This window comes from Zootoca vivipara, chromosome 6, assembly GCF_965207765.1.
Source record: "Zootoca vivipara chromosome 6, rZooViv2.hap1.1, whole genome shotgun sequence".
Lineage (NCBI taxonomy): Eukaryota > Metazoa > Chordata > Lepidosauria > Squamata > Lacertidae > Zootoca > Zootoca vivipara.
This window is the reverse complement of record NC_142589.1, coordinates 75982287-75993318: the sequence shown is the minus strand read 5'-3', so window position 1 is coordinate 75993318 and position 11032 is coordinate 75982287. Positions and strand designations below refer to the sequence as shown.

General features: G+C 47.7%; 2 protein-coding genes across 2 annotated transcripts; one reads left to right on the top strand and one right to left on the bottom strand.

Annotated features, from left to right (window-relative positions):
• Positions 1–292: 292 nt before the first annotated feature.
• On the top strand, positions 293–3348 carry LOC118087305 (C-X-C chemokine receptor type 3-2-like). Its single transcript, XM_035119845.3, has 2 exons — positions 293–468; positions 1736–3348. The coding sequence occupies exons 1-2, from the start codon at positions 430–432 to the stop codon at positions 2771–2773; spliced, it is 1077 nt and encodes a 358-aa protein (XP_034975736.1). The 5' UTR covers positions 293–429; the 3' UTR covers positions 2774–3348.
• A 1337-nt stretch (positions 3349–4685) lies between these two features.
• On the bottom strand, positions 4686–10914 carry LOC118087306 (trypsin-like). The gene is made up of 5 exons (XM_035119846.2): positions 10769–10914; positions 9322–9505; positions 7803–8062; positions 7501–7637; positions 4686–5211 (listed from the first exon to the last, which is right to left on the bottom strand). Exons 1-5 carry the CDS (start codon positions 10836–10838, stop codon positions 5062–5064), a joined length of 801 nt encoding a protein of 266 aa, XP_034975737.1. The 5' UTR covers positions 10839–10914; the 3' UTR covers positions 4686–5061.
• Positions 10915–11032: the final 118 nt, after the last annotated feature.

Below are 11032 nucleotides of genomic sequence, written 5' to 3'. Positions count from 1 at the left end.
CTCGGGGGGCTGTGGACTCTCCTTCCTTGGAGGCTTTCAAGCAGATGTTGGAAGGCCATCTGTCATGGATGCTTCAGCTGAGACTCTTGCATTCCGACTCTACATTTCTATGATTCTGTGGAGACTCAGCAATGGAGGGGAAGTTGAATACCCTTGCTTTAGGCTGCCATTAAATGCACGGGGGCAGGAGAACAGGTCCACTGCTTCTTGACTTCCCCATCTGGGACGGTTTTGCAACGTGGGAGGGTTTCTTGGGTTTCACCTTGCTTTCCGTCACTGCAGCAAATGTCGGTGTCTCCTCCGGAATTATGACTTGGCTCACTTCCACATTTGGAGGCGGGGGGGAGGAGATGTGGGGAAGGTGCAGCAGGGCCAGGCTTTCCCCATAACTTGAGGGCTGAAAGCAATGGTTTGGTAGCAGAAGCAAACATGTCCGGCGTCTGGGGAGATTACTCCGATTACGTAGAGGTACGTAACTCTCCCTCTGTCTAGCAACAGGGATAGCTCCCTGCTCTGCCAACGTTTGGGGTTTTAAAAACTGGCCCCGCTCCTCTGCCTTTAAGCTAGGGTGAGCTGGTGGGGAGTTGAAAAAAAGGGCAAGCATCCTGTGGCTTTAATAGCGATGCAGAAGAGGCAGGTATAGCTTGTTGCTCAGGGCACACCCTGTCAAAACCACCTCTTCTACAACATGCCAATTAAAAGCACAGGAGCCCCTGTCACTTGGCCACCTTTAAGAGCATGCTGAGACACAACATTAGCAATGTTCATATGCACACACTCGCATGCACACGCCCATTGACCTGGGGTTGACTTGGAATAACAAAGCTGTTTCCCAAATTGTGAAGGGTTGCCAACTTTTTTTCATCCAGGGCTCTTCTGCCTCTCACCAGTGAATTATAGACTGGAGCCCATTCGTTCAGCGCCTGCTTAAAGTCCTTCCTTATCAGTGGGACTTCAGGCATGGCTATTTAGGGTTATTTGCTGCAGGGGGGGGGGCTAACCTTTTCGGGGTTGGCTGACGCATCGGCCCACGGTTAGTTCCCGGTGTCACACGTTAAATGGGGGCGGAGCTTGGTGAGAATATGTGGAGTCCTCAAGGCAGCCTACCAAAAGGTTCTCCCACCGGCGACCCAAACTCTTCTTTGACATAATTTTTTTCCTCATTCATTCATTCATTCATTGTTAAATATGGTAAATAAACTTGAAGTTGACATTTGCGGTGGGGGTGACAAAAAAGCCCCCTCTTCTTTACATTCTGACACAGAATTTTTATAATTCATTCATAGTTGAATCTGGTAAATAAATAAATTCAAAGTTTGAAATTTGGGAGGGTGACACCCCCCCAACCTTTTTACATTACAAGAACAGGGACTCACTGTCTGTGAAAAAATGAAAATGTTTAATGGATACATTTTGATGGCACGGGGCCTTTTGGTATGACAGTATCACTGGTCTAGGTGAGCAAACATCGTCGTCATTGTTATTTTAATTAACATTTCGTTTGTGTTATATATGTATGATGCAATGGAGGGCTGGGCGAAGCACCCAAAAAGCTTCCGGCATCTTGACCCCATAGTAGGGACTCTCAGGAGCAGACAGTTTTATTAAAAATTACGAAACCCAGTAGCTTTGCCCTGAATTCAAAAAACATGCCGTGAATTTGTGTTGGAAGGTGGACGGGCGAGTTGAATCCCCAGAGATTCCCCAGCTCACTGTCTCCCTCTCTCCTTCCTAGTACCCCACGGGCTACCCCGAAATCGACCCCGGCACAGCACCCTGCACACAAGATGAGGTGGGCACCTTCTCTCGTTATTTTGGCCCGGCAGTTCTCTCCGTGGCTTTTGTGGTGGGCTTGGTCGGCAATGGTCTCGTGCTGGCCATCTTGAGCCGGCGCCCTTGCCCTTGGCTCTTCGCAGACTGCTACCTCTTCCAGATGGCCGTCGCGGATCTGCTGGTAACCTTCACTCTCCCTTTCCGCGCCGTCCAGTTCACCCAGGGCTGGGTGTTCGGCGAAGTCCCCTGCAAGCTTGTGGGAGCCATTTCGACTGTGAACAGCTACAGCACCATCTTCCTCCTGACATGCCTTAGCGTGGAACGCTACCTGGTCATCATCTACGGCGTGCAGCTTCATCACCTCGTGAAACTTCCCCACACCTACCTCCTCTCCGCCCTCGTGTGGATCACCTGCTTTGGCCTGTCCGTGGTGGACCTGCATTTCCGTTCTGCGGGCTACGCGCCGCAGGCCGGGGCTGTCATCTGCCACCTGAGATTTGACGCCCGGCAAGCCGACTCTTGGCGGCTGGGGCTGCGCTTGGTCTCCTTCCTCTTTGGCTTCTTCTTGCCTCTCCTGGTAATGACGGTCTGCTATTTCCGCGTCTTTCACCGCCTGCGCCAAGCCAGGATCTTCTGCAGGCACCAGGCCGTGCGTATCCTGCTGGTGATTCTGGTGCTCTTCGTCCTTTGCTGGGCGCCCTTCCATGGATTCATCTTCGCAGACAGTCTGCAGCGCCTAGGCCACGTGGCCCGAGACTGCGCCAGGGAGAAGATTCTGGATTTTGGGTTGCTTTTCACCGAGAGCATGGGCCTTGTCCACAGCTGCATCAACCCCCTGGTGTATGCCCTCATGGGGGTCAAGTTCCGGAGAGAACTCTCCAGGTTGTTCTGTTGTTGGGACAGGGATGTAGAATGCCAGCACAGCATCTCCGACGGGGAATTCAGCCAAGCCACAGAACACACCATCACCCGACCCATAGACTATTCCATCATGATGTGAGCATTAGGGGTGAGAGGAAGCCTTATTCAGAGCACCAGATCTCTTTCCCAAAGAACTGGAACCCCAGGAGAGGGAGAGAGAAACATCCTGGTTTGTTAAGTATAGCAATTTAATTCACTGAAATTGCAAATGCTTGTTGTATACATTTACTACGCGTCTAAATTGGATTGGTTCATAACGGAATTCTGGTGGTTCTTGTGTGATTGGCTAATGTTGGTCACATGGGAGGTATCCAGTGAAGGAGAGACTCTTTTATGTGAAGCAAGAGGACTGTGTGTTAGAATCCACTGTGAACACTGCTAAGTGGAGCAGAGTGCTGGGGTGCTTCTGTTTGAAAGAAAGAGAGCAAAGCTGCAGGAAAAAGTAAAAGTGGGAAACTCTCATAGGAGCTGCGAAGTATGGCCCAACTGAGATACTGAAGGCTGGAAGTGCTGGGAAGGGAGGAAAATACAGTTGTTTGGAAGTTAGAAGAAGAGACTGTAAGCCCATGCTTGGAGAAGCATGTGGCTGTAAATATTATGTTTTAATTCATCTATAACTGTAAGTTTCTGCAAGTAAAGTTTTTGAATGTTAAAGTCTGGACATTGGTTTGATTTCCAAATAAGGTTGTCCATTAGATACACAATTTGAACTTCTTAGCTGTGATTTCGCTACTCTTACTTAAACATGGTTATGGTGGAAACCAATATTTTGCATCATTTGTTGGTTTATATATAATATAGAAAGAAAGATGATTGATAGATGATAGATAGATAGATAGATGATAGATAGATAGATAGATGATAGATAGATAGATAGATAGATAGATAGATAGATAGATAGATAGATTCCAGTCTAATTTCTTCAGTCTGTCTCTTCCCCTCCTGCTGCGTCTTCTCAGAGGCCGGGTGAAGAAAGGGAAACCTCCCCCAAAGTGGAAGGTTCCAGGCTTGCAACAGCTTCGAAGGTGGTTACAAAACACCAAGCACACAACTGACATCACCCTCACAGGAATTACCGTAAAGATCATCTCCTGTCTTGGTCAGAGGAAGTCAATTTTGCACACCCTCCTCATCCTGAGAAGCAGGTTTCGTCATCACCCTTCAAGGTGTTCGGTTTGCGGAGATATCTCTGAACCCTTAACTGCTGATTCCCACTTCCTCCTCTTTCATCGGCCTGTTCCTGTGCCTTTAAACACCACCCCAGGAACACAGGGATGCCGCAGGTGAAGAAGCCTTCCCCCACCAGGCTTGTCTTGTAGGACATTCAGCTACCGAATGCCATGTGCCTACTGTGACAACTTGAGCTACAAAGATTGCCCACCTGCTGCTGTTGGACCAGTGTCTTGCCTTGGTAATGGACTGGATGAGAGCCAACAAACTGAAGCTCAATCCAGATAAGACTCGGGCCTTGTTAGTGGGTGGTATCTGAAGGAAGTGTGCATGCACACGAAAGCTCATACCAACAACAAACTTAGTTGGTCTCTAAGGTGCCACTGGCCTGGTTAAAAAGGAACGCTTTTGCCTGACTCCTAAAGGTGTATAGTGAAGGTGCCAAGCGAACTTCCCTGGGGAGAGCATTCCACAGACGGGGAGCCACTGCAGAGAAGGCATTATTTCCCCACCCGCCTGTACTTTTGGTGTGGGGTCAAAACAGCAAGCCTCAGTGTACAGCCCCCGACAAAATGTCAGTAAATATTTTTGAAACGTGGTTTGTTGCCTGTTCCCGATACACCTGGAACTTCTTAAATTCCCAAGACCAAGGAGCAGGTTTTCATCTACGTGTGGAGAAAACCAGATGCCCTTTTGAAAGAAGACGGCAGCCCGAAACTCTCAAAACTGCATCGTTAGTTGTGTGTTGTTGTTTCTTAGAATTGACGTGCTGCCCTGGGTTCAAGACTTGAGTACCGTAATAAATAAACCTGACAATGAGGTAGGGTGCCCATACTAGGTTTTATTTTTAAACACAGCGATGTAGTGCAAGCTCCTCCTTGTCTTTCCTGCTTTCTGATCCTCTCACCAAGTCCATTTCAGTTTTCTACCTGTTGAAGACTTCTCCCAGCTTTCAATCTTGGGAGCTTTAGTTCTGTGATTTCCCTCAGAACTACAGCTCCAAAGAAGGCACACTTTAGAGATTCTTAGCATACCCACAAAACTACAGTTCCCAATATTGGGCGCCACAGTTTTTGGGGGGCACCAGCTTTCGCACTTTTACGCAGGTGGCTTGTTTTGCTGCAGGGAAGATAATCAGATGTGGCCTTTTTCCTAGATGAGGAACCTCCTTTCCCCTGAAGAAAATCCTCAAGCATCTCATTCGTTGGCAAGCACCTCTTGGATCCAGGAATGGTAGTTGCACACTGTAGTGTACACGCCAGGTTTGTCTTTCTGGGCGCATCCTGCACCCCAGGACACAACGCCGGTCAGTTTTCCATTACACACCAGAGGCCCACCAGAATCTCCCTGCAGCCAGGAGCAGACAAAGAAAACATTGACTGTCTGAACTAGAATAAGGGGAGAAACTGAGCCACACTAGAACACGTCTCTCTCTCTCTCTCTCTCCTTAATCCTTCCCTCTACAGGAATCAAGCACATTTCCCCGCAAAATATTACTTATTTGTGTAGCCGAAGCCATTACAAAAAATAAAATACATAAAGTGGAATAAAATACGTTACGCACTTCAGATAATTATTGAAGCCGGACACTATGTCAGTTAAAAGTTTGCTCCCCTAAGAATTTAACTTGCCATCCGTACAAACGTTTGTTCTTAAAATTACCGCTCTAAATAATAATAATAAAATAATAATTTATTATTTATACCCCATCTGGCTGGGTTTTCCCCAGCCACTCTGGGTGACTTCCAACAGAAAAACAAAATACAAGAATCTATTAAACATTAAAAGCTGCCACAAGAATTAAAAGCTGCCACAAGAATTAGGCAGAGATGAATCTGTCGATTTTGGTTTCTCTCACTTTCTCACTTTTCCAATCCTAGATTGAGTTCTCCATGTTTCGGAAACAATTTGCAATAATAATAATAATAATAATAATAATAATAATAATAATAATAATAATAAATACTTATGAAAATTGGTGAGCATTTAGCGCAAATTTCTCCTAATGTACGTTTGTTTGCAGTTCTGACAAATATGCACGCTTTTTGCAAGCAATTTCCCCTAATATAATGCTATTTTCAATGCTGTTTTCACCAAAGCATGCCGTTTAATGGACACTTTGTGTGTATTTTTGTTTGGACAAGAGCAGCACAAAATTCAGAGAAGGATAATTGCGTTATGGTTCACGTATTGCTTTGAAAGGCACAAATTAAGTAGTTTCTCATGAAAACGCAATGAAAATCAAATTCCTCCCCCATCCCGAGTAGGAACTGAGGACCTATCTGAGCTGTTTTACACATTATGCCGCCTGAAAGGGCTAGGCTTGTGGGCCATATACCACTTCAGATGGCAGTGGGGATCGTCATATTTTTGGAATGATCCTCTCCTTGCATGTAGAAAGCTGACATGGGAGAGCAACACTAACCCATTCTCTCTGATGAGCTAATTTACTACTTTCAAGGAATGGATCAAGAAGTGATTCCCCCCACCCCCCAAAATCATACTCTTTCCACCTTAATTGCGAAGTAATATGAACCCAAATTCTGTCACCCCAGCTTGCATCTCCAGCCTGGTCTTCACATACATTTTTGATGTAGCAGAATGAGCTGTGCCACTTCTGGCTACAGGACATAGCTGCCCTTTTCTCGCGAGGAAGCCTATTCAGCATAAGGGAAAATCCCTTTGAAAAAGGGATAACTTGGCAGCTATGCTACAGGAGCACGGTCAGAATTTTTAACCCACAGAGAGGTATCAAATCCCAGCAACAAGAAGATTGGCACTGCAGTAAGCAAATTAAGTTGGGACATTCCACCCCGACCTGCTTCCTTTCAAATTGCAAGGAGGAGCATCGTTCCTCATATTTCCAGTGTTCCAGCATAAGGGCTGTTGTTCAGGAAGTCAAAAATAGCACCACCCGTGGGTAAAATGAAATCTGAGGTTTGTGGAAATAGGGGGACAGCCCACAAAAAGCCCAGTGAGGACAGAGCATGCTCAGAGTCCACAGAATGCTGACTGGCTATTGAAAGGAAAGTGGAAACCCAGCCAGGAAGGGGGTGGAAGGGAGTATCATGCTTCAGGGCAAGGCTAGGTGGCTGGCTGGCTGGCTGGCTGGGTTTACCGCAGCACTCTGTGCAGGTCCCACCTATTTTAACAGAACACATTACGATCACTTCCACCTTACCCTGCTGCATTTGTATTTGCAGCATGTCTGACGGGCAGTGCCGGATTTACGTAGAAGCTAAACAAGCTATAGCTTAGGGCCCCACTCTCTTGGGGACCCCAAAAAAATTTAAAGGAAAAAAGACCTGGATGTACATTTCCAAAATATAAGATAGAAATGAAATGAAATAAAACCTACATACAGGAACAGCGTTTAGCGTTGTATAGGCTCCTATTTGTTATGTGCAAATGGCTTTAGATACCAGTTGGGTCCATAAATTACCATGTAGCACATATTCAATACAAAAAAACAGCGGCAATTTGTTGTTGACAAAGGACAGCTGGACATATAAAGGGCCCCATGACCTGATTCAGTAGCTGAAGGCCTCATCAAACCTAAATCCGGCCCTGATGACGGGGCTTCTCCTTTTCCCCCTTTCCACTCGCCCAGTTCAAGAAACCCAGTTTCCCTCTTACCTGGCAAGAGTCTTTGCCGCCCTCTATGTAGCCAGCACAAAACATGTTGTTAGTGATGCGGCCAGGATAGGAAGTACGGCAGGCAGAGGAGGACAGAATCGGCAACTTCAGGCATTGCAGTTTGTCTGGGTATTTGACTGCGGAAAGAACAAAGGTGCGTCTCAGTTAGGGATGGCGTGAATCTGACCTGTTCGGCTCCCCGGTCGTAAGTTCAGCTCTCCACAATTCCACGCCAGTTTGCCCTGGTTATTATTTTATAAAGAAGGGTCTCGGGGCAATATCGTGAGGGACAATTGCCGTACCTCCTGAAGTCCGAGTGTTCCCCCAGCCTGAGACGAGGCAGTCCTCTCCTGCGCTGGGGCAGCTTGAGGAAATGTCGATGGGCTGGACAAAGGCGTTGAAAGTGACCGGCTGCGAGAGTTTGATCAACATGAAATCGTTGTCCGTGGTGCGCGCATCATACCCAGGGTAGCGGATAGCTTTCTCTACCTGGATGTGCTGTTCAGTACCTTCCTCCTGGCTGGTGTCATGCTCCCCAAGGTGGGCCATGAGAGTTCGGGGGCTGGAGAGAGAGGGGAGGGAAAGAGACCTTGGTGTGAACTCCGAGTGATTCACAGTAAACCTCGAGACAAAGAAGCACAAAGCCAGAGGCAGGCAGGTCGTGGTTTCAACCCGGCCTCAACCTGTGCTCCATCCAGAACCCATCTTTTTAAAATCATGGCTCCATCAAAAATATGTAAGAAAGCAAAAACAACAAAGAGGGGCTCTCTGAGCCTGCACAGAGTGCCTTTCCTGCACTTTCCTGCCTTTCCTGAACACTACTTCATATCTGTGAAGTGCCCCGGGGAAAACGGGACATCCTTTTTTTTTGCGCAAGATCACGACAGCCATTTTGGGGCACACGATCTAGTGCTGTCTCGCCTCCCCAAAAGTGTGGGTCATGGGACTCATCCAGGAAGACGGGCACCCCAGTTTTGAGTCTCTAAATGTTGGGTGGTATGCTACTGAAATGTGGTCTAAAGATGACAGGAGGCTATTTTTTATTGTTTGTTTATATGCTCCAAAGCGTTCCCTAACCTTTTTTTGTGATCGCCCAAAGTCTTTACACCAGGGGTGTGGAACTTCAAGCCCAGGGGCCAGGTACAGCCTCCAGGTCTCGCTATCTGGCCCTCAGAACTCTCCCTCCACCGCCCTGCTTCTCACCCTGTGTTTTTGCCTGACCAGGTATCTTTGAACTCAGGTAATGGCTCTTTTATGGATAGAATTGGCAACAACTTTGTAAGATTTGGCGGTTAGGCACTGGAGTATTAGGTTGAAGGGGAGGAGAGGAAGTGGCCATCACCTCCCCCTCCTAGTTCAAGGGTATTGTGTTAAAGGAATCCGAGGGGCGTTGTCCCTGTCCGAAGCCCCAGACCAGGGTGGGGGTGGGGGCTAGGGCCATGGCACGACCTCTAGCGGTGACCCTGGGGGAGTCTTAGTTGATGTGCATCAGCAGGGCTCCCCCTTTTGGTGGTTAACCCTTCCAAGACTCCTGCAGACGGGCAGGAGTCAGATATAGTCGTGTGGTTTCCAATGCCTAAGCCAATACCACTCACATTCTGTAACCAATAAAGTTGTGGCCTTTTTCGCCCATTAATTAACCTAAAATACTGTTTCATGTGTCTTTATCCCACTTCCCGGGAGGGTTTGGGACCTTGCCACGCAAACAGCAGCTCATCGCCCCTGCCAAGCCCTTTCTGCGCCAAGGAGCCTGCAATACAGCCATGCTTGTTCTTTAAGAATGATCCGTATAAACCCATTGATCCTACACTTTGAACTCACGTTTTGTAGCAATGCGCAGCCGAGATGACCCAGCGGTCATTAATGAGGGAGCCACCACACCACCGGTAACCAGCACCGTAGGTTAAGAAGACTTGCCAAGGCTGGGAGTGAGCCGGACACTCGTACCCTGCGATGATCTTATCGTCGTCATCATAGCCGTGCAGTAGCTGTAGCGGGGTAGCTACTGCAGGAAGACAAACAAGCGTGCACCCTCAGTGCAGATTGGGGGTTGCCAGTTCCTCCCCCTGGCAGGGGCTCCTGTGCCTTAACACAAATGGCAGGCCTTTGTGCAGCCCAACAGGGTCTGAGATGAGTTTCTCAAGTAACAGGCAGGTCATAGAACATGGGGAGTGTGCAATGTTTCGCATGCCCCACAAGTGTCCTGGAAAATCCTGGATGTCCCGTTTGTTATCACGAGAGAACAGTGGTCATTTTGGTTGCCGTGATCTCGTGTGATTTATTGTCACAATTCCCTCCCCCACCATGTGTGCGCTTTTTCAGGGCTGTGTTCTTGCATGGCGTCCCAACACACACGTTTATGAGCACGGTGCCTGGGGGAAAAACCCACCTTTTGTTGTGTGTGTGTGTGTGTGTGTGTGAAATTGTGCGAGATTGCAGCGACCAAAATGACCGCCATGCTCCAGTAATGAAAAAAACAGGAAGATGTTGTCTCAGAAGATGTCGTCCTGGATTTTGCCTTCAAAGTGTTGGAGGGTATGAAACTATGGAGGGGCTACAGATGCATGATGGGCAGAAATACAAAGCTGGGAGACTGAAACTGATCAGGGATGGAGATGTAAGGAAGAGGACCCACATACTCAGTGACTACTACCAGGCTAGCAATGATGGCTAGTTGCCGGTTGCTAGGAATCACAAGTGAGAAGAGTGGTCTTGTGCTCAGATCCCTCTCGAGAAATTCCCATTGGGGCTTCTGGTTGGCCCCCATGGGAACTGTAAGTTGGCTGATCCAACAGATGTTCAGATATTCTTAAGAACCACATCGCCGCTTCGGCTTGAGGCCCCAACAAAACCACAACCATTAGCTGTGGTTCTGTAGCAAAATGTGCAAAGCCCTCAGCCTCAGGCCACTTAGCTGCCCGAGTCATGGAGGGGGTTCCCATGACCACGTTAGACCCATGAGTGTGTAGTTCCATCATTATTCTATAAAGCGTTGTTGTTGTTGTTGTTGTTGTTGTTGTTGTTGTTGTTGTTGTTGTTGTTGTTTCAAAACAGGAGATCAATCCCCAATGCTCTCTATAGGTGAAGGAAATGCCCCTATCTGGCAATATCGCCTCAGATGGTAGGAAATGGCTTGGACTAGATGATGCTTGTGATCCCTTCTAACTCTACGATGTTAAGCTTCAGGAGAGAGAGAGAGTCACACACACACACACACACACACACACAGAGAGAGAGAGAGAGAGAGAGAGAGAGAGAGAGATCTTACCTGCTGCACCCAGGAGAACCGCCAACAGGAAAATCGCCATTGTGTCACAACGAGACAGAACAGTGGTCATCCTGGATCCTTTATATTTTAGCCATCGCCTCCCCTTATCTCACAGCTGCTCAGTTGACAGGCCAAAAATAGAAAGAACAGCCCCCACTATCTACGTTTTGAGGGAAATAGTTGTCAGTTCCACCTGACACATTCCCTGGATGGGAATTTGAAAATAACCACCCTGTTCTAAAAGCGGTCAAAGTAACGTAGGCC